The sequence below is a fragment of the Panthera pardus genome, unplaced genomic scaffold, assembly GCF_024362965.1.
Source record: "Panthera pardus isolate Hobbes unplaced genomic scaffold, ASM2436296v1 HiC_scaffold_16, whole genome shotgun sequence".
Lineage (NCBI taxonomy): Eukaryota > Metazoa > Chordata > Mammalia > Carnivora > Felidae > Panthera > Panthera pardus.
Window position 1 is genome coordinate 106972029 of NW_026526721.1, and position 23130 is coordinate 106995158.

The 23130-nt window shown below is 36.2% G+C and overlaps 1 protein-coding gene across 7 annotated transcripts in view; it reads right to left on the reverse strand.

Moving 5' to 3' along the window:
- The window catches only part of LEKR1 (leucine, glutamate and lysine rich 1), a 219493-nt gene that overhangs the window by 73854 nt on the left and 122509 nt on the right, over positions 1-23130 (reverse strand). For all 7 annotated transcript variants that reach the window (XR_008422539.1, XR_008422538.1, XR_008422537.1 and 4 more), the window contains 2 exons: positions 14188-14265; positions 13649-13852 (listed from right to left, as the gene is read on the reverse strand). Coding sequence is in view for 2 of the 7 variants with exons in the window: in XM_019440299.2 (XP_019295844.2) it covers positions 13649-13852; positions 14188-14265 (282 nt within the window). In the remaining 5 variants the exon portion in view is untranslated. The remainder of the gene's footprint in view (positions 1-13648; positions 13853-14187; positions 14266-23130) is intronic.

A 23130-nucleotide genomic window follows, 5' to 3' on the forward strand; every position in this document is an offset into this window, starting at 1 on the left:
TTATGGTGTGCCTCCCTCTCTGTACCTTTTTTTTTTTTTTTTGGTGATGGGAATTGAGGAGAGCACTTGTTGGGATGAGCACTGTGAGGTGGTGTATGGAAACCAATTTGACAATAAATCATATTTTAAAAAAATAAATAAAATCTCTGGAAAGCTAAAAAAAACCAAAAAAACAAAAAAACAGCTCAATTTTGGCTTTCTTCCAAATATGTGGACACTCCTGTCTCCCTTACAGACTCATCTTCCTGTACTTGTCATTTAAATGTTCGTGTTCCTCAGCACTTTTTCCTCTCAATTCTTTCCCTACATGATCTTATCCATTCGTATGCTTGAAATGCAGTCTAGATGCTGACAATTCCCCAATTTTATCTGTTGCTCAGATATATTCTCTGAGTATCTGACTCATGAATCCAACTCACCATCTGACTACTCTATATTTCAGAGACATCTCAAACATATCTGTAACTCAGAGGCTTAAAGTACTAGAGTATATTTTTTGCTCATGTTATGTGTCATCTGCTACTCTGCTCCACCTGGTTGTCCCAGGATATAGTGCAAGAAACAACTCTTAACCCAGGAATGCTATTTTTCATGGCAGATGGAAAAGAAAAATCTCCAAAACATTGGATTTAAGTCTTCTACTCAGAACTGGTGCATTCTCTCACATTTCAGTGGCAAAAACAAGTTAAGTGGCCAAGTCTGGTGGCAGTCAGGCGTGGATAGTATAGACCTCCCACCGGGAGGTGCACACGGGGTAGACCCTCTCCATCACAACTCGGAAATCCCCCTGGAAGCCACTGTGAGGATCTCTACCCTGGAGGTGGGGCATATCCCTTCTTAGATGGTGGTTCATTTTTACTGCTGAATAGTATTTTATTGTATTGATACACCACAATTTTAGATTTTAAATTTAGATCTATGATATATTTCAGATTTATACATATTTCATAGTATGAAGCAAATTTCATTTTTTTGTACATGCATATACAATTGTTCCAGCACCAACAGTTTCAAAATACTATCCTTTCTCCAATGAACTGTTTTGGTAGACATGTAGTAAACCAATTAACCATATATGTGTGCCTATTTCTGGGTTCTCTATTCTGTTCCGCTGATGTATTTGTCTTTCTTAAGACTAATACCACACTGTCTTGAGTATATTTGTAGCTTTACAAGAAGTCTTGAAGTCAGACACTGACTTTGATCTTTTGACTATTCAGTTTTTTTTTCAAAGTTGATTTGGTTATTCCATGTGAATGTTGGTGCATTTCCATGTGAATTTTAGAATTAGCTTGTTAGCTTCTACAAAAAGTTCTGCTAGTGTTTTTATTGTGATTGCACTGAGTCTATAAATTAATTTGGTGATAACTACCCTTTTAATAATATTGGAGTCTTCTGTTCCATGAACATTATATATCTCCCCATTTATTTAGGTCCTCTTTAATTTCCCTCAGCAATGTTTGTAGTTTTCAGTGTACAGGTCTTGCCCATCTCTTGTTGGATTCATCCCTGAGTATTTCATGTGTTTTGAATTATTTTTGTAGATATTGCTTTTTAATTTCAATTGTTATCTGCAAATATATGGAAATTAACTTGACTTTGGGTATTTGTCTTTTTTCTTGAAACCTTACTAAGCTCACTTATCAGTTCTAGTGACTTCTTTTGTAGATTTCATAGGTTTTTTTTTTTTAAATGTTAGTGAGCACATCCTCTGTGAACAGACAGTTTTATTCTTTCTTTCCAGTCTGATGCCTTTTTTTTTTCTTACCTGATTGTACTGACTTAGAACCTTCAGCACAATCTTGAATAGAAGTGCTAACAGTGGATATTTTTCTTGATCCTGATCTTAAGAAGAGAGCATTTAGTCTTTCACCATTAAGTATGATGTTATCTGTAGGTTTTTTTAGATGCCTTGTATCACTTTGCTGAGATTTAAAAAAAAATCAGGAATAAGTGTGTTGTCAATTGTTCTTTTTTTTTTTTTTGCTTCTATTGGCATAATAATTTTTCTTTTTTAGTATAATATATTAAATAACAGTGATTTGAGTTTTGATTGTTAACCCAATCTTGAATTCCTGGGATAATCCCCACATATTCACAATTTATTTTTTTATACATTGCTGGATTAAATTTGCTAAAATTTTGTTTAGAATTTTTGCATTTATGCTCATAAAGGATATTGGCTTATTAGTTTTCCTGTAATGTTTTTGTTAGGTTTTATTATCAGGGTAATATTGGCCTCATAAAATATATTAAGAACTATTCTTTCCCTTTCGATTTTCTGGAAGAGTTTAAGTAGAAGTAGTATTATTTCTTCATTAACGCTTGGTAAAATTCACCAATGAAGCTTTCTGGGCTAGAAGTTTTCTTTGTGGGAAAATTTTAAACTATAAATTCAGGTTATCTATTTCTTCTTCAGTGAACATTGGTAGTTTATGTTTAAAAATCTTCTGTTTCACCAGAGTTGTCAAAAGTAGTGGCATAAAGTTGTTTCTAATATTCTTTTATTATTATATTAATATATGAAGAATATATGGTAATGTTGCCTCTCCATTCCTCATACCAGTAAATTCTGTTTTTTTCCTGATCAATCTGGATTGAGATTTATTAAGTTTATAGATCTCAAAGGAACTAATTTTTTATATTCTATATTGTTTTTGTTTTCTAGGTCATTGATTTCTGCTCTGCTCTTTATTATTTAACTTTCTTATTTTGGATTTTGTTTGCTCTTCTTTTTGCAGTTTCTTAGGTGGGAGCTGAGACCTTTTTTTTCTTTTTTCACATTTATTGCTATAAACTTGCTCCCCAAAGTTTTGCTTTAGTGACATCCTACAAATGTTGATATTTCCATTTAGTTTAAAATGCTTTGTAATTTCCCTTCCAATATTTTCTTTTCCTATGTCTTATTTAGAATTGTGTTATAAAGTGTGCAAACATTTGGGGGATTTCCCAGACACTTTTATGTTCTTTCTTTTTTTTTAGTGTTTATTTATTTTGAGAGAGAGAGACAGGGTGGGAGAAGGGTAGAAAGAGAGGAAGAGAGAATTCCAAGCAGGGAGAAGGATAGAAAGAGAGGGAGAGAAGAATTCCAAGCAGGGTCCATGGTCAGCATGGAGCTGGATGCAGGGATTGATCTCAGGACTTTGAGATCACAACCTGAACTGATATCAACAGTCAGATGCTTAACTGACTGAGTCACCCAGGTACCCCTCTATTATTTATTTCTAAGTTAACTACATTGTGACCAGAGAACACATTCTGTATGATTTGATTTCTTTTAAACTTCTTTAGTTTTGCTTCATTGCCCAACCATATCTTGGTGAATATCTGTATGCCTTTGGGGAAAAAATATATATATTCTGCTGTTGTTGGGTGGGATGTTGTATAAATGTCAATTAGATTAAGTTGATTGTAAAGCTTAAGTATTCTATAGCCTTACTGATTTTTCTACCTGTTTTATCTATTGTTGTGAGAGGCTATTGGAATATCTAACAATGATCATGAACTTGTCTACTCCTTTCAGTTCTATCAGTTTTTGCTGCATGTATTTTTAAGCTCTGTTATTGTATGCATAAACATTTAGGATTGTTATGGCCTCCTGATGGATTAACTTACCATTATGAAATGAATTTCTTTATTCCTGGTAATATTCTTTGTTCTAAAATCTACTTCATATGATATTAAAGCATTTCAGCTTTCTTTAGATTAGTGTCAGCCTGGTGTATATTTTTTTCATTCTTTTACTTTTAACTTGTGTCTTTACATCTAAAAGAAATTTCCTATAGGCAGTTTATAGTTGAATCTTACTTTTTTAAATACAACCTGATAATCTTTGGCTTTTAATTGGATTGTTTAGACAATTTACATTTAATTGAGTTGTTGATATGCTTATATCTATTGCCTTGCTCTTTGTTTCCTATTTGTCTCATCTGCTGTGTCCTTTTCCTTCCTTTTCTGCCTTCTTGTGGATTTTGCGTATGTCTTAGGATTCTATTTTATCTACTTTTTTTGTCTTACTAGCTATAAATTTTTGTTTAGGTTTATTTTAGTGGCTCCTAAGGGGTTAAAATAGCCATCTTTAACTTACCACAGTTGTAGTAGACTGAAAACTGCTTTCAATCCTGATCCACAGAGTCTGTAAACACGTTACTTTATATGCCAAGAGGGACTTTGCAGATGTGATTAAATTAAGGGTCTTGCGATGGAGAGATTATCCTGGATTATCTGGTTGTGCCCTAAATGTAATTACCAAGGTCTTTATAAGAGAAAGGCAAGATCACTAACATGGGGGAAGGTGATGATGTGACAAAGGAAGCAGAGATTAGATTCATGAGGCTAGGATCCAAAGAATGCCAGCAGCCTCTAAAAGCTGGAAGAGGCAAGGAATGGGGTCTCCCCTCTAGCCTCCAGAAAGAACCAACCCTAGTGACACCTTGATTTTAGTTCCTTAACACTCATTTGGACTTCTGACTGTAAGATAATAAGTTTGTGATGTTTTAAGCCACTAAATTGGAGGTTGTTATAGCAGCAATAGAAAACCAATGCCATAGTCTACCTTCAAGTGATATTATACAAGTTTAGGTATGAGATTAGAATCTGATAATAGTAAACTTAATCAAATAAGGAGCAGTAGCAAAGGAAACTGAAGCAGTACTTGACCTGGTTTTCAAAATGCCAGTATACAGAATGGATGTGGCTGGCCATCCACTTGTTAGAAGTAGCAGACAGCACAGTCTTGACAATTCACTCCATTTTATTTCTTAAGCCAGGTTTCCCATTTGAGAAGAGGTCTTACTGATTAGAAAATTCCAATGAGCATTTCCAGATGGGTGCCTGTTAGTACACTAGAAGTTACCTTTATTGTAAAATGGGTGGTGCTGAGTATTTGAGATGCTCAAATTTCAGTCTCTCTGGAGACACTTATAATTTAGATACCACCAAAAGCAGAATCCATTTCATATACATTCCTCTGATGGACCCAGTACAAAACACCGGTGCTGTTATGTTTCCTTTCAGAACAAAAACTGAGAAAGTCTGGTAAATTACAGACGCTAAAAAATAATAGGCCAAGGTTTAAACAATGTTAATGAAGTGATAATTATTCACTGAATTTTCATAGTTATGAAGTTCCCTATGACATTTCCAGAAAATACAAGATGTTTTCAGTGAACTCTTAGAAAAATTATGAACTTAAAGTCTGAAGTGGTAAGTTTGTTTGATATTTATGGCTATAGGAATGAGAAAGACTTTCAGATCTCTTTGATTCCTGCTGAACCTCTGATCCAGACTCTAAGAACCCTTGTATGATTCTTTAGTGGGACAAGGCAGAAAGAATAATCGTATATGACTGTACAAACACTTACTGCCCTTGGTTAGCATGAAACAGGCACTGACTAATGTATACGGAGATGATTACATGCATGAAAAAGATAATCCTGATTCCAAAAATAAAAACCACAATTATGTGGTATACATGGAAGAGCTTATACATTGTTTAGGAATACAAACCCATTTTAAGACACTGATGAGGAAAAGACAAGCTTGTGTTGAAAGAAACTAAAAAGGATCAACTTTGACTCTCATGAGCTTTTTTGCTAGAAAACTAGCGGAATGATAAGAAATAAAACATTGTTAGATGCATATTCCATATTTTCCCATGTTATAAAAAGCTGCAAATGTGTAGCCATCTAATTTCTTCTTCAGAACCAGTTCTAGAGATAAAGATACTTTAGAGTTACAGGAAACAATGCAGATTTAGGTCCTAAATTTAGATTTTACTAAGAATCCAATAAAGAAGATTATCACTAGAACCCAGCTGTTTGGACTGTATTCCCACCTCTGATTTTGGAGAAGTCAGAAGTTCTCTGGACCTGAGAGAAACACTGGGTGCTTTTGGGCTTTAAATCCTGCAATCAGGGGCTCAGTTGGTTAAGCATCCGACTCTTGATTTTGGCTCAGGTAATGATCTCACAGTTTGTGAGTTCGAGCCCTGTGTCAGGCTCTGTGCTGACAGTGAGGAGCCTGCTTGGGATTCTCTCTCTCCCTCTCTCTCTGTCCCTTCCCTGCTTGCACACATATTTTCTTACTTTCTCAAAATAAATACATAAACTTAGAAAAAAATCCTGCAATCAGTGGTTTAGTTGGGGTTAAATTAATTCTCATCCATACATCCATCTATCCAGCAAATATTTATTGAGTGTCTATTATGTATCAGGCACTGTTTTAGTCTCTGGTGAAGCAGTAGTTCTTTCTTGCCATTTTTTGATAATACATGAAGGCAATTCCCTAAGTTTTAGAAGAAACAAGATCCTGAAGTAGTAAATGACTATCTAAAGTGACACAAATCACAAGAGGCAATGCCAGCTCAAGCTCATACCAGCCTTGAGCTCCCTGCAGTATGTTATGCTGCCTTTGCTCTTCATATTGGAGAGAGAGGTGTGGCTATCTGTAGCATTCTACCCTGCAATTTCATGAAATATTGTTTAAAAATAACATCTCCGGAGTTGGCACAATAGGCAAATTAGGATCTCTAGCAATTAAGAGCATTTATTTTTAAAATTTTAACTTTAAAATTCTTAGACCCAAAAGAAAATGAGAATCTAATTTCATATATACATGCAAAAATCTAGATTCCCTTAATTGCAGTTAAAAACGTAACTGCAAACAAATGTCAAACCATAATGCCAAACGACAGCTTTAAATTCTATTTCACAAGTTGTTCTTTTAGAGATGTCTTCACATTGTCAATCAAAGAGATAATTTTGATTTTGCCACAACTCTTGCCTTAGTTAAAAGCAGTTAAGTCTGTGGTATCATAAAAAGTTTGGCAAGCCTCTTGTTCTAAGAGCTGCCGATAAGAAATCAGAGAAAGAGGGGAATCTCGGGAGAAAAGCATGACAAGGTTTATTATTTTAGAATGTTATTACTTAAAACATTTTGTTTCATAATAAACTAATAGGATAGCATCCAAATTGAATCACTCCATGGACTAATCTTTACAACTTGAAGAGTAAAGCAGATAATATTGAATTCAATAGACGTTTAATAAATACCTACAGCACTGGTGCAGGGTATAAACATTAATAAGATATGATGCTTTAACGGGTTATCAACATAAGGAAGAATGAAAGAGAGGGAAATCGTTTTCTGAGCCCTTACAACCTACCAGGTATAATACGAGATGCTTCAATCTTCATGAGAAGATGGTTATCATTACTATCCTCATTTTACAGGTAAAGAAAAAGCCTTAAAGTGGCTAAGCTGTCCAAACTTATCACTGGTAAAGTTGAGATTTAAACCTAAGTTTGCCTAACTCTAAAGTCCATTCTTTTATAGTAAGCCACAGTACCATGAAGTAACAGACCCTTTAAACACTCACTGCTCCTGAATCCTTTTTTTATATTCTATACTTCTCATTTTTTAACCTTCATGAAAATATGACAAGACTCATTAAGTAAACACTAAGTTTCTTGTCTTCTAAAATGTGTTGTGAGATGTTATTATTCTATTTTCATTTTGAAGATACAGCTCCACTTCTGATTTTGCCAAGACACTAGAAAATAGAAGACAAAAGTCACCATCTAATATTTACTGAGTGATTGGAAGAATCCTGAAAGATTGGAGGGTGGGGTAAGTGAGGAGAGGGGGTGAGGAGACACAAAGGGAGCACTCTGGGCTCTCCTGCTTTCTGCAAGCTGGGAGTCTCCTGAAGGTTCAGTGTTACAACATGAGAAAGAAGTCACACAGAGAGAAGTGACAAAACAGCCCTTCAAGACAGATGCTGAGGGAACTACGGGAAGTATAGTGGAGATGGTTAATAAGGTGAGACACAATGAGCTTGATTTCTGTCTTTGCCAATTATGTGACCCTGAGTGAGAGATATAGCCTTGCTTACTCTTTCCTCATATGGAAACTGTGGAAAATGATACCTGCTTCACAGGTGAAGGCCCCAGCTCTGCTAGCCAGTGCCTTTGGGCAAATTTGGAAATGACCTCCCCTCTGGGAATTAGAGGTGAATTGGAAACCATACTCCCTCTGGGTGGGGACAGACCTAGAGACTGAAGGCTTGGTAAGGGGAGAGGGGAATGGCATACTTACTTACGCAAAAAAGCTGAGCTCCTTCCCCTGTGGCAAGTGGCTAGGACAGCAGAGTCCAGATTGGTTTTCAGATCCCTTACTCCTTCCACGGAGTGCCACATAACACTGCACAGCATCTCGCTCAGGACATGATAACAGAAGCCCTTAGAGGGCTCCCCACAACTGTGATAACTATGGATTGTGTGTGAGAGAGTTTGAGAGGGAGGAAGGGAGAGGACAGGACGGGGAGAGGAAGAAAAGGAGGAGAGAGGGGAGAAAGAACATGAGGAAGCATCCATGTTTAATCATGGGGTCAGTCATTTACAGAAAAGTCGGAAACTCCATGAAACTACCCCCTCCAAAATGTGCTAGATTTTGTGTATACTCTTCTGGGGAGAGGGTTTCTAGCTTTCAATTAAAAATGAACAAACAAACACCAAAGACAAAGAGAGAAAGGAGAGAACCCAGGAATTGTAAAGAAGTTAAGGTTACATGTGTGGGGGAGGGGGAATAAAACCCTTCCCTATAGCCTAAAAGATACCTGTCTGGAGGAACAAGGAACACTTAAATAAACTTCGCTTAAAATAGATAAAGAGCTAGATAAAGAGATACAGACCTATTTATTTCACGGAAGAATTTACACGTAAGCAACCTCCACCTAACTTTGGTTGAAACTAAGCTTTTCCTTCAACAATGTTCTTCACTAATCCCATCCTGTTACTGGCAAGTCAATCACAGGAAGTATTTTTCTATTTTTGCTCTTGGAACTTACCAAGATGGTGCTAATACAGCTCTTGGGACTGCATAGAGAGCTGTTATAGACAGCTGCGAGTTTCAGCAGTATGGTTGTAGCCCACATGTTAGTGCATAAATTTTTCTAAGTGTTATATGTGGGCAGTCTCCAAGCTTAAACACATATGTCCTTATAGAACGTATCTGTAAGCTGGTTATAGGGAATTCCAAACACATTTTACTGTAGAAATAAAATAAAATTCTATAAAATGGAATTAGGCCTACAGGCCGGCCCACAGAACCCTACTTGATCCACTATGGTCCCGAGGCAGTGTCACAAATGGATGGCTCTGGGCAGAGTTCTGGGTCTGGCTGATAAGACCTTGTAACCCAGAAGCATGAGAGCACAGAGCTGCCTTTGTACAGAATTTAGAAAACAGCTGTACTTTTCTCTGGTGCTGCCCACTGTGCCTTGCTGCCTTCTTCCTCTTCCACAAAGGAGACCTCTCTCTCCAGCCTCAGTGTGTCTGTGACCAAGCTGGCCAGACCTCTACCCTCAGCATCTGTGATCTTGAAGCACCCACTTCTCTTCCTTCCAGTGGAGACTCTTCTCCTAACAAAGCCTCCTCAGCTGAGTGGAGGGAAGGGGAAGAAAGCAGTACCTCATTAAATAGATTTGTCCTCTCCATCAACTATTTCCTAGTCACCAACTCCTTTCTTGTCTCAAATTCAGTTCTACCAATTTTTTTCTAGGGTCAGTTTTGGCTTTTTACCCCTTCCTTTTCTCCTCTGCTGAAGCTACATAGCTTCTGAATTGCACGTTTTTCATAGTGGTCCTAGGGGAGTTCTGGCAGAGCTTCTGATATCAGTGGGGTGAGGGAGGAAGGGTAGCACATACGTGAGACCGCCTGAGTCTACGGAAGCACACGCTGTCACTGGGAGCAACCTGGGCTTTGGCCTTTGGAGAGCACATCTGGCAGCCTGGTTGGCTGCAGTCCTTCCATGACGGTGGTTTGGGATGTTGCTGTGCAGCCCATTTCCAGACACCGCCCAGTACTACTGAACAAGAAGCTCTGTGAGTGTTATCAAGCACTTCTATTTTAAAAGTTTTTCCTGAGCCCAGCTTCTTGTTTTGGAAGGACTTTCACATCTCCAACTGCTTAGGGACACCTCTATATAGAGGTCCCACTGGCACTTCAAATCAAAGCTTTGAGAGAAAATGTGCTCAGCTGAGAGACAGTTTACTACTGAAGGGAAGAAAGTGGACAGTGGAAAACCAAGTTCATACATGAACCTTAAGGAATATCTGCTGTCAGGGGATCAGAGGAGGGAATGGGAAAGAACCAAAACAGAGACAGAAAAGGGGCAGGTTAACAGGTTGGCCCTGTAGTCAAAGGAAGACCAAGTTTCAAGGCAGGTTTGGACAGCAGTGTCAAAAGCTTTCAAAAGGTCATTTTTCTTCAAGATAGGCTCTTCACGGGGCTTTCATGTGTCTACCCTTTGGCTCAACACAGAGTAAGCTCTGGCTGTTTTGCCATCATCCATTTGGTACAGACATTTAAATAACCCAGCAGAAACTAGCAGGGTGTGGGAGCTGAAGGCTTTCATTTTTCTCATGTCTGTTAGGTTTAACTATACATAAAATCCTTTTATTAATATAAAAACAGTAAATTACCTGACTTGCACCCACTGCTCAATTGCCACACCTCCACTCAGGACCCGAATGACCTTTCCACAGTGTCACTCCTCTGCTTAAATCCCTTCAATGGTTTCTTTTCATTGCATTGTAAATAATAGCCAAATCCATAAAGGCCAGAGAGATTCTGTCTGATTTGGCTCTCACCTGCCTCACTCACACTTGCTAGGCCTCCAGTCATACTGCCATTTCTGAGAACTCACCAAGCTTGTTCTTTGCTTATAAAGCTCTTCCTGGCTTTTGGCCTGGTAACTTTCACTTGGCTTCCTTTATATATCATCTCAGAAGTCACTTTTATGACTTCCTTTTACAAATCAGGCCCTTTTTCTATCATTCTCAGCTACAATAACCTTTTCCTTACTTTATTTCCATTGTCACAATCTGTAATTATTCTAGTTAGCACTTCACTTTTTCTTTTACTATGTGTCTCATTAGAATGCAAGCTTCTTGAGGACAGGGATGTTTCAGACTTATTGTTATATCCCCAGAGTACATAGTACCTGGCATATAGTCAATGCTTAACAAACAACTGTTGACTAAATTACCCAAAGCAAGCCATTCATTCTATTTATTGAGTGGATATGTGTCATACTCTGAGGATACAACAGAGGACAAGGAAGACAAAATTTGAAGGTGGCCTAGGACAAAGAAAAAGGACATTTATGTCTAGGAGTAATCCTATGATAATATGTTAACTTACTGATCTATAAGCACATTTTTATTTCTGTTTCTAAAACACAGAAAAACATATACATCCAGGTGATTGTGTATTTCAAAGCAATCCCCCAAGAAAGTTCTATATTTAGTCTAATGATGCCGTCAATCCTCAAAACATTCATAAGACTGCCGTCTTCAAATTGCAGCCAGAGATAATTTAGTAAGCATAGAAAAAAAATTTAATTTTGATCCTACATGGTATTTCCCAGATCTTCCCTCCGTAGTCACTCAACGTGCTTTCACTGAACATACTTATATGGTTTTAAAAAATCAAATTCATCCCTAAAGGGCAAAGATACATCATACAGAGAATATTCTAAAATATTTGCACTTAAGTCAGTCCTCAGAAAAGTGTTCCAGAGACGTCTGAACAAAGACAGGGTCTTTTCAATGACCACTATAAAGAAGATAGCAGTCATTCAGATAAGCAATGAAATCTAATTAATCGGACATCATTAGAAATGGGGTATTTTAGATGATACAGGGATGTAAGAAAATTATTCAGATAACCAAAGTTATGAACAGAAGATTTAAACATTTTTTATTTATTTCATGGTATCTTAGGATATATGATTCTGTACTTTTTAAGTAGAGTATATGGCTGATTTTTATCTTTATCACTCACGGTTATCACGATGGTCATCAGTTATAAACCCATGTTATAAATATAGAAACAATTACAAATGTGTGTAGGGTTGTTTCTATCGTATATTGGGTCAAATTGCAATGCTTTTAAAATTTTAGTCTGCACTTATAGTTTTTTTCTCTTCTATGCATGGTCAATCTTTCAGCTGCCATTCCTTCTTGTTATTAGTAAACCTGGCTCTTACAAATTCCCTGCTTATGAAATTGCTGCTTCTAACATGCTATGGGCTGAGCAACTATGTAATTGTGAAATGGTAGAGGTGGTGGGGTGGAATGAAGAGTCATTTAACTATAAGGTATATGATATTTGCAAGAAGCAGATTATTGGTATGGTTGAATCAGGAAGAAATGCTGGGTAGCAATCAGCACTGCAGGTGTTCATCTTATCCTGGGATGGACCAGAGATAAGAATTATTCCCCTGTGAACTGGACAGACTCCTCCTAGCCTGAAGCAGAGACAGATAGGACCCAGGGCAAAGAGTTAATGAGAAAGTTCTGAGACAATTAACTTAATTCTAAGCTGCTTGCTAGCCACTCCCAGACTCTTCCTCTGGGGGCAAATTGCTATCCTTGTAAAGAACAACAACAACAACAAAATTATAAATCTTCTAAGTTAGAAACCCAATATGCATAAAATGAAATTAGCAAAACAAAAAATAAACCAAAAAAATTATAGGAAGAATGGAAAACAAACAGCCAATTTTGCCTTTTGTGCACAGAGAATAATACAAGACAAAAATTCTTGCCCTTATGGAACTTGTGTTCTTTTGGAATATAATAGTTATATCAATAAATGTAAATGGGATAATATCTCCCGTTAGACTTCCATATTTGATAAAACCTAATAAAATAAAGCCCCAAAATGTATGTTATATTATCAGATATACATTTAAAACAAAAGAATTCAAAAAGAATGAGTACAGACATACCAGGCAAATAAAAACAAAAAGAAAGAAAGAAAGCAGGGTTGAGATACGAAATACAAATAAGGTTAATTTAAAGACAAATTGGGGCGCCTGGGTGGCTCAGTCAGTTAAGCGGCCGACTTCGGCTCAGGTCATGATCTCGCGGTCCGTGAGTTCGAGCCCCGCGTCGGGCTCTGTGCTGACAGCTCAGAACCTGGAGCCTGTTTCAGATTCTGTGTCTCCCTCTCTCTCTGCCCCTCCCCTGTTCATGCTCTGTCTCTCTCTGTCTCAAAAATAAATAAACGTTAAAAAAAAATTATAAAAAAAAAAAAGACAAATTAACTGAGCAACATTATCTAGGATGACTAAATGAACATGCTTTTTAGTATCCCTTCACTACTTGAACACCAGATAACCAGAGTTATGTTTGTGGAGAGCCCTCAAGAAGAGGTACTGATAAATAACAGAGAAGAAAAGTAGGAGCTAATAAAAGGAAAAAGTGATAGAAAAAGATGTTTCTGTGTCGCAAAGTGATAGAATCCACCAATTATTGGTCCAGGTGAAATTCGGTAGTATAAGTATCATACATGGTCTTTTCACACATTGATTCTTTTCAATAAAAATCTAACACTAAATACAATGTGGATTCCATCTCTATTTTCACTAGCTATATGACTTTAAGCATGTTGTTTAACCAATTGGGGCTTTAGTTTAATCACTAAAGGAGGTGGTTGGATGTGATGGCCTTTCATGTGAAATATTTCTTTAATCCTGTGATTCTACTGTTATTAGTATATGTAAGACTTTGATATTTCAAATATATGTGGAACATTGACTTAAACAAAATATTTTTGGAAGAAATTATTGTTGACTGCACCTTTCACTTTTCAGCGTTACAACCTCTTCCTTTGTCTGATGCAGAAGAGTTTTGGTTATCTGTAGTTCATTTTCTGCAAAGTTAATTCTTCTTTTTATGTCTTCTTCTTGTCTTTCTTTCGCAGTCAGTTCTTCCTGTAAAGTTTTATATATTTGTTGACAAGCTATTAAAGAATCCTCTTTCTCTTTAAGCAATCTGGTATGCCTAAAATGGAATAGGAAAAAAAATACACATTAGACACTATATTTTTATGTTTATCAAAGATATATGAAAATCTCATTTGAAACTAAAGACTATAATTTTAACTTAAAAATTTTTTTTCACACTAAGAAAATGGAGAGTTCTGTGGTATTAAAACTTTCCCATCTAGAAAGAGGCAAAATCAATGAACTTCAAGATATTATAAACTTAAATTAGGTACTCAATGTGTAAATAATACAATAAGAAAAACTAAGTACATTTCAAATAAAATGTTATTTAAAACATGATTTCAAATTTAATTATTAAAAATATTAATTTAAAATTTGCAGTGTATATACCGTGACTCAGAAATAATGGATTCAAACTTCAGTTTTCTAAGTTCTCTTTGACAGTCATCAGCTTCATTAGATTTATTCCTAAAATAATATGAAAGAAGTTCAAATATTTTATTTCAAAATAGTTCAAGTATAAATGTTTCCCTTTTTAAAAAACATGTTTTTCCTTTATTAATTTTCTTATTATCTTTATATCCTATTTGTGGTTATATATGCATACTTCCTTGAAGTTAGAAATATATAGTAAGGGTTTTTTTTTTTCTTTGCCAAAAAAATTACCTGTAGTCCAACAATGTGTTTTTCTATATCATTTTATTTATCCGTAAAAAGAAATTTCTTAGCATATTTATATTATTATTTCTTTAAAGAAATAAATATTCAGGCTACTGCTATAATTGCTAAGTAGGCTCCTATCAGACTGATCTGCACATAAATAAAAAGTCTAAGCTTTGGACAACATTAAAAAGAAAAGCCCCTATTTGAAAGCATTGAAAAGTGAACAAAAGCAAGAAGATTCTGGAGGGAAGTTGACACCTTGAATGAGGTGACAGCATGGGGGTCAGATTTTCAAACCTGAGTCCCCAGTCTGCACCATGCAGAGGAACTGACATTCTGATAGAAAACACACTCAATCTGGCCTAAAGAAGGAGAGTACAGTGTTAGGGTCAACCATAATTGCTAGAAAGTTAGGAGTGAATCAAAATAGGAGAGAGCCAAAGACAGAGAGTCCCAATACTGCATAAAGATGCTACCCACACATCTGGCTGAGCCCTGAACTAAAAATGCACAGGGCAGACTCCAAGCAGCCTAAGATAAAAAAAAATTAGAGATTTGAGCTGTTGCCCTAGAGACAGAGTTTACAGTCTAAAGCCAATCAAATTAACTGCCTGCTTAAAGCAACACTACTCCTACTCCCACCTTTAACAGTATTTGGAGAAATATAACAGAATCTAGAATTTCTATAACATAATATTCAGAATGCCCGAATATAATGAAAATTACTCAACGCAGGAAGAAATAGAAAAGCATGACCTATTCCCAGGAGAAAAGACAGTTAATAGGGACTACCTCTGAGATGACCCAGATACTGAAATTAGCAGGCAGGGATTTTTCAAAGAGCAGTCACAACTCTGCTTAAAGACATAAAGAAAAATCCACTCTAATTAGTGAAAAGATGATAAATCTCAGCAGAAAAACAAACCATTAAAATGAACCAAATGGAAATCCCAAAACGGAAATAAACATATGTCTTCATTGTATATAATTGGGTTTTATAACAATACTCAAAAAGTTAATATATTAAGAAAGAGTAATATCCCAGTTTAAGTTTGTGTAGGCTGCTTATTAATAAGTCATTATCTGAATGTACCTTAAAATAGCCTATAAACTGTACAATGAAGTATGTTTGTTAGATTGTCAATAAGTTTGCCCTACTTGCAGAGTGACTTTAATTTCTAATAAGTAATTGTTTGTATCATGAACATAACAACATTAATTTATTTTAAACCATTTTTATTATAAATATGATAAAATTATAAGCAATAGAGAACTGCATGAAATAATTACATAATAAATTGTTATAAGGAGAAAACTCCTATAACTACCATTCATGTAAAAACATAAAACCTGACCAGCTACCCTAGAAGCTTCATGTCCCTGGTCCCAATCATAGCTAACTCCCTCCTCTCCAAAATATCCATTTTCATGAATTTTGTGGTAATCACTTTGATTTTCTTTGGAGTTTTATTACCCAAGTTTTATCTTTGAGCACTATATTTTAGTTTTACTTTTTCTTTTGTAAAAATGTCTTTTTAAAACATTTTATTTCCTTTATTACCTGTTTTTTGAAAACTAGATTAAGGTATTGTATTGACATACAATTAAGTGCATATACTTTGATATGTCTGACATATGTGTTAAGGCCATGAAACCATTACCAGAATCAAGCAGCACATGAGCATATGAGCATACTCGGAACTTACATCTTGGTCTCTAAGGCCATTCCTATACAAAGGAAACAGGGCTACTCAGAGAATGGCTGATTCCAAGGCTGGAGCAGAGTAAGTATATCTGAAATATCTTGTTATGCCACAAAGTAAGGAAGTGCTCATAAAAGATGATGAAACCAGGTTCCATTGTCACAGGAGGCAGCTTGAAGGGGCTCCTACTGGCTAAGCCTAGACAATATGTGTATCAAAATAATTAAGTACAGTAACAAATTATAAACCATTGAAAAAAATGAATGAATGAATGAATAAATAAATATATTAATAATAAGGCTCTTGTTTAAAATAGGATGCTGAGGACTAATAAATGGAGAGGGATGGCTGGAGTCAGAAAAATCATCATTTAGAAATCACTGTGGTAAAGTTTAGATAAGGCAAAAGTCATTAATGGATGCTACATCTAGGGATACATTTTGGTGAGGAGGAGAGTATTTATATGTATTTAAGATGTCTCTTATAGACACTTACTAACTGGAAGGGAACAAAAAAAACCCAGGAATAATACACTGAACAAAGTGAGCAATACCTTCACCAGGTGATCAAAATTAACATCACCAAATGAGGAGCAGGCAGACATTCATACCCTGAGAAGGACACCTCCCCACGTATGTCATTTTCTGGCTGAGAGTACATATTTTTAATCCAATCAAGAGGAAACATTACACCAATGTAAATGAAAATTTTTTATTTAAAAAAAGTTTGACAGGTTCTGCATTCTTCAAAAAAAATGTCAGTGTCATAAAAAGACAAAGATAGACTAGAAATATTCCAGAATTAAGGAGGTTCAAGAGACATGCCAAATAGGTTGACTCTATCTGGTCTTGTACTAAAGGAGAAAATGCTATAAAGACCAACTAATAAAATTAGAATATGGGTGGTAGATTAAAGTATGTAAATTTATGACACGGGATAACTGTCCTTATGTAAAGTATCACTGAAAGTGAGGCTGGAAAGGCAGACTGAAGTATTTAGAGGTAAAGGGTCATGTTGTATGTAATTTATCCTCAAATGGTTCAGGAAAGACAATTGTGTGTGTGTGTGTGTGTGTGTGTGTGTGTGTGTGTGTAGAGAGAGAGAGAGAGAGAGAGAGAAGGAAGGGGGGCAAGGAAAGGTGAGGAAGAAAGCAAATGGGTTAAAATGTTAATCTGGATAAAGGTCATTTGGGTCCTCTTTGTAATACCATTATGTTTATAACTTTTTGTTAAGTTTGAAGTTATTTCTGAATAAAACATTAGAAAAGAAAGAATAAGGAAAAGATTGACATGCCATTAGAAAGTGGGCAAAGATGATGATCAGGTGAGTCACAAAGGAAAGAACACAGAGTAGAATATGCAGGAGTACAATTTTTCATCAAACTAGTATTTTTTAAACTTATTATACCCACTATGAGCTAGGAAGAGGAGAAATGGTTATTTACAAACACTGCTGAGAATAAAATTAGTATAATCTTATTGGAAGGCAATGAATCATTAAGCACTAAAAGCCTTAACATTATTTAAGTTTGATTCAAGCAAAATTATCAAAGGAAATACATGTGAGTAGAAAGATTTACCTATATGAATTTCAAAGTACCCTATTTATAAAAGTGAAAAATTTAGAAATTTTAAAAAACAAAAGCTTAGTAAGCAAGTTATAATTCATCCATAGATTGGAATACTATACAGCCATTTAATAGTTATCTATAAATGTGGGGTGCCTGGGTCGCTCAGTTGGTTAAGTGCCCAACTCTTGATTTTGGCTCAGGTCACAATGGTTTGGGAGATGGAGCCCCATGTTGGGCTCTGTGCTGACAGCACCGAGCCTGCTTAGGATTCTCTCTCTCATTCTCTCTCTCTGCCCCTCCCCTGCTCACATGTGCGCTCTCGCTCTCTCTCTCTCTCTCAATAAATAAATAAATAAATAAATGAAAAATTATAAAAAAAATAGTTCTCTACAAATGTATTGTGTAATGACATGGGTATATCACTAAATGAAAACATGTTAAAAATATACATTACTTAGAAAAAGTAGACTTTAAGAAAAAGTCCTTAGAAAAAAGGACTATAAGGATTTATCAAAATACAACTATGATTTTTGTTTTTGTATATTCCTGTCTTTTCCAATTTTTATATATTTGCTTTGAAAAAAAACAAAAATGTTTCTTTAAAAAATGCTTTGAGCACAGGGTAATGTATGGAAGTGCTGAATCACCGTATCTACACCTGAAACTAATGTAACACTCTGTTAACTAATTGGAATTAAAATTAAAACTTTAAAAAATTCTTTGAGGTTCAGCAGCCCCACCATGAGATTCACTCTATGTTCAGACTCATGTACAATTTTTCAAATCCAGAGGCAAGGATAGTAGTTCTTTCAATGGTTATTTTGCTAACTCCGTAGACAATTAATCTAGGGAGCCTACCATCCCAAGGACTCCTCTCACCATGATCAGCTCTCACCCCCATGCCAGTTAAACCATTCTTTCTACGGTGCATCCTTCACAACATAATTGTTCTCTTCATCTCATTAGGATGGGGAGAGGGAGAATTGGAGGGAATAGAAAGAAAGCCTACATCTCTTTAAACACTGCATTCCTTCTGTTAATCCTTTCTCTTAAACTGCTTTGAATAAGCCTTTAGAAAGGCTTCTGCTACCCCCGTCAATCAACGTAAAGGAAATAAGGTGAAATTATTGTATATTTTTCTTGATTTGAAAGGCAAGTTTCCATACCATTCCACTGCTTCATATGAAACAGCCATTCTCAAACTGTTTCCTTGATACTTGCACTTTGCTGTCCAAAAAGCATTCCAAATCTAATACATCAAAAGCATAGTTTTTCTTATCTCCCTCACCCCATACCTATTTCTTTTACAGATTATTCCACTTCAACAAACGATACCAACACAATAGTGATATTAAAAGGGTAGCACTTACGTATCTCAGGCTACCTCAAGGCAGCCCTTACTTCCTTGTTACAGTTGAGAAAAGAGACTAGAGAGAGAAACAACATGCCCAAAGTAACATAGCTACTAGGTAGTAATGCTGGAAGCAGTCTGGATCCGGAGTCTAGGCTCTTAGTCACTACACTCTACTGTCCCTCAATTGTCTACCCTAATGTTGAAAAATCCCCAAATCTCACCCTTTATTCTTTCCTTCCCAGTCCTCTTGCTCCCCAGTCACATGCACTCCACCAATAAATCCTGGTAGATTAAGCCGACATATATTTCTCTCCATCTCCACACTATAGCCTTACAGTCAACCAGTCACTTCTCACTTGCGCGAACGTGCGCCATCCCACCTGGTCTCACTGATTACTCTTGTACCCCCACTCCAGTCCTCTCTCCAGGTTGCTGCCATGTCCACCTTTTAAAACAAATCACATCAGTTCACTCTCCTGCCAAACATCTTCTAATAGTTTCCCATCGCCCTCCACATAAATCCAAAATCCTCACTAGGCTCTGAACACACTGGTGTATTATTTTCTTATTGTTGCTGTAACAAATTGCCACAACCTTAGTGGTTTAAAACAACACAAACTGATTATCTTACAGTTTTCAAGTAAGAAGTCCTAACATCAAGACATCACAAGGGCTGTGTTCTTTCTGGTGGTTCCAGGGGAAAATTTGTGTCCTTGACTTTTCTAGCTTCTAGACACCACCATACTTCCTTGGCTTCTGCTCCCTTAGTCTACCTGCAAATCACAACATTTCAAATATTGCTTCCATCTTCACATCTACTTTTGTGACTTTGACCGTCTTGTTTTCCTCTTATAAGGACTTTTGCAATGACATCTGGCTTGCCTGAATAATCTAGGATAATCTCCCTCTCTCAAAATCCTTAATTTAATCACAGGTGCAAAGTTCCTTTTGTCATGTAGAATAACATGCTCACAGATGAGGACATGAAAATCTTTGGGAGCCATTATTCTGTCCACCACAACTGGCCTTCCTCATGTCGTGAACTTGGTCATCAAGTTCACCTGGCCTTCCTCATGTCATCAGCTTTTAAAGCCTCATTAACACTCTATCACTTTAGCAAGCATTACTGACTACCTTCTGGACATGACTACAGTTTTCTTCCTGGCCATAGAGCCCATTATCATCTTCTTTCAGGATAAATCTTGCTTGGTCTAAACTAATTGTGGTAGTCTTGTTCCCCTTGCCAGTGATTATTTAGGAGAGGGGATGCAAAGGGTTCAGCCAAAGAGCTGTAAAGAGAGGGCTGTTTGATGGCTTCTGGGAAAATTTTTTTCTCACTTCTAAGGAGACACCAGAAAAACAGGCCCTTCCTGCCTCCGGGCTGGTTACATTTGGATGTGGTACCTGGAACTGCAGTCATCTCATAATCACAAGGGACTTAGGCTTGAAGTGAAGCCAGTGCTAACGACAGCAGGATGGAGACAGAAAGAACATCAAGATCCAAGATGATTTAGCCACTCAATCGACTAAACTTGAAACCACTCTACCTCTTGTTACTTGTAGCTCAACATCTTTACTGATTAAATCTGTTTTCAAATATATAACAAGTTCTTACAAGCCTTGGAAAATATTTTCTTATAAATCTTAGGAAAAAAAGAACTTGTAAGTTCATCCATTTAAAAACTGCCTCTTTCCCTTAAGTAAAAATCCACAAAACTGATATCCAAACATTTAAAAATCCTGAAACAAAAAAACTATCCTAAGTTGGATAGGTGAAAATCATCTCCACTTCTAGCCCCCACAAAGGAGAGGATTAAAAATTTAAAGAAACTTTATTTCACAGCACCTCCAATTTTTGGAAGTTCAAAAAGGTTTGGATATAGATAGTAAATCTCCAATTTATTAACAAATTGTACATGGAAAATTTTGAGTGAATTATTTTGACTTCTGGACACCTCCTGAGCTCTGAGCTGAACAGTCTTAGCTCTGATCCTACATGCCCACCCGACTCTATCCTCATAGTAAAGGAGGGTAGATGGAGTAGAGATGGAAAAGCCAGATACAGTCAGCATAAAGAAAGGCCTCCCGCAACTGGGGCCATTTAAGCAGTTCTTTCATAACTCAATTTTTAAAAAAATGGATACTCTGCCCATTTTCTAATTTTAAGAAGCTCTTATAGGGGCACCTGGGTGGCTTAATCGGTTGAACATCTGACTCTTGGTTTCTGCTTGGGTCATGATCCCAGGGTTGTGGGATCAAGTCTCGTGTCAGGCTCCACGCTAAGAGTGGAGCCTGAGATTCTTTCCCTCTCTCCTTCTGCCTCTCTCCCCTGCTTGTGTGCTCTCTCTCTCTCATTCTCTCTCTCTCTGTCTCTCAAATTAAAACAAAAAAGTTCTTATATCAGCAGGAAGCATCAGTTTTAGAAACTGAAACAAAAGTATCAGCATCTCTGCAATTGTATAGTGATTTCCTCCAGGTAATTTATTTGATGGACTTTAGTGAGGTGGTATTTCTCACTCCAACTCCAATCTACTCTGACTCTTATTTCTCAGCACTTACATTATAAATTATGTTAAAAATATAATTAATAAAAAAACCACAAAGCATGTGTCAATATTAAATGGGAATGTTCCTTATATATATAGAAAATTCTGTGCCAATTTATCCAGTAAAAATCAATTCATGTCACAACCCATGAGCTTTATTCTTTTTCCTCAGTATGCTTATTTCTGTAGTTAGCTTCTCTCCCAACTTGCCAGGACTCCGTTCCATATGCTGAGTCTTGATGGGTCCATAAATTCCCTTTTAATTTAGTTAGGTACGAGCCCAACTTTTCTATTCCTGGAATGTGCCTTCGTCACTTATTGAGCTACAAGAAGCCAAAGTCACACAGTAGCTGTGGCCTGAGTAGGCTGTCCTCCACATGAGGCATCCATATGGCCAAAGCCCTTCCTAATGTTACTAGAGGGTGGGGAAGAATGATTTTTTTTTCTTTCTTTCTTTCTTTTTTTTTTTTTTTTGCAATCACCATCTTGCTTCTCTTTTTTATGCTTGTTCTCATCCAGAAAGTTGCTTCCTGGGCTCAGTGAGTCATCCAAGGACCTCCTGTCACTCATTCCTTCAACCCTAGCCATCATATACAGATGGCAAAACTACTATATTTACTGTACTATTAACCACAGTGTTATAAAGCTTGAATATTTGCTTTTTCTTGTTTTTCAAAACCAAATTATTTTGCTACAAATAATTCACATATACATCACTTTGGTAGGGTATTTTCGAATTTGTTCTTCCTTGTGCTGCTAAGAATTTTATTAAACACATTGTTCTTAGGAGTAGTTCATAGTGAACACAACAGTTGGTTGCTAAGCATTCTAAATATTTATATTTCTTACGAGATTCATTCTTCCAAAATATAGGAACTGAAAACCAGAGCTATCAGATTATATACCACAAAGAAAACAAAATCTATTTTTCAAAGATTACACAAATTCTATCTTAGTGCTATAATTATAGATGTATGATATTTATAACATAAAGTAATTTTTGAAACTTCTTTTCTAAAAAAGTTAGTTCTCTGGATATTTTACAAGGGCATTTTCTTATCAGTTGTTTTCCAATATTTTCTTTCTCATTTATATAAAGTGTAAGTACTCCAGCATTTCAAAGATACTCAAAGATACTTCTTCACAAAATACTATCTTTTTGAACTTAAAATTGGTAATTTTAAGAAACAACTTAAAAGTTGTTTCTTCTGGATAGATAAGAGAGAGAGAATGTGAAGAGACAAAAGTTAGAGAATATTTCACATTAAGTTACGTTTGAACAACCAGGGAAACCTTTAATACAAGAATAAGTTAAGTCTCTTACTGAGGGAAAGAAACATTTCATGTATTTAAAAATATTTATAGATCCTTTAATATACAACATATGCCAGAAAAGTACCTGAGAAAAGCAGGAGACCACATTCACACAACTAAATTACTGCCAAAGAGTCACAGAGAACACGTGGTAGGTGTGGGGGAGGATCTTTCTAAAAATTT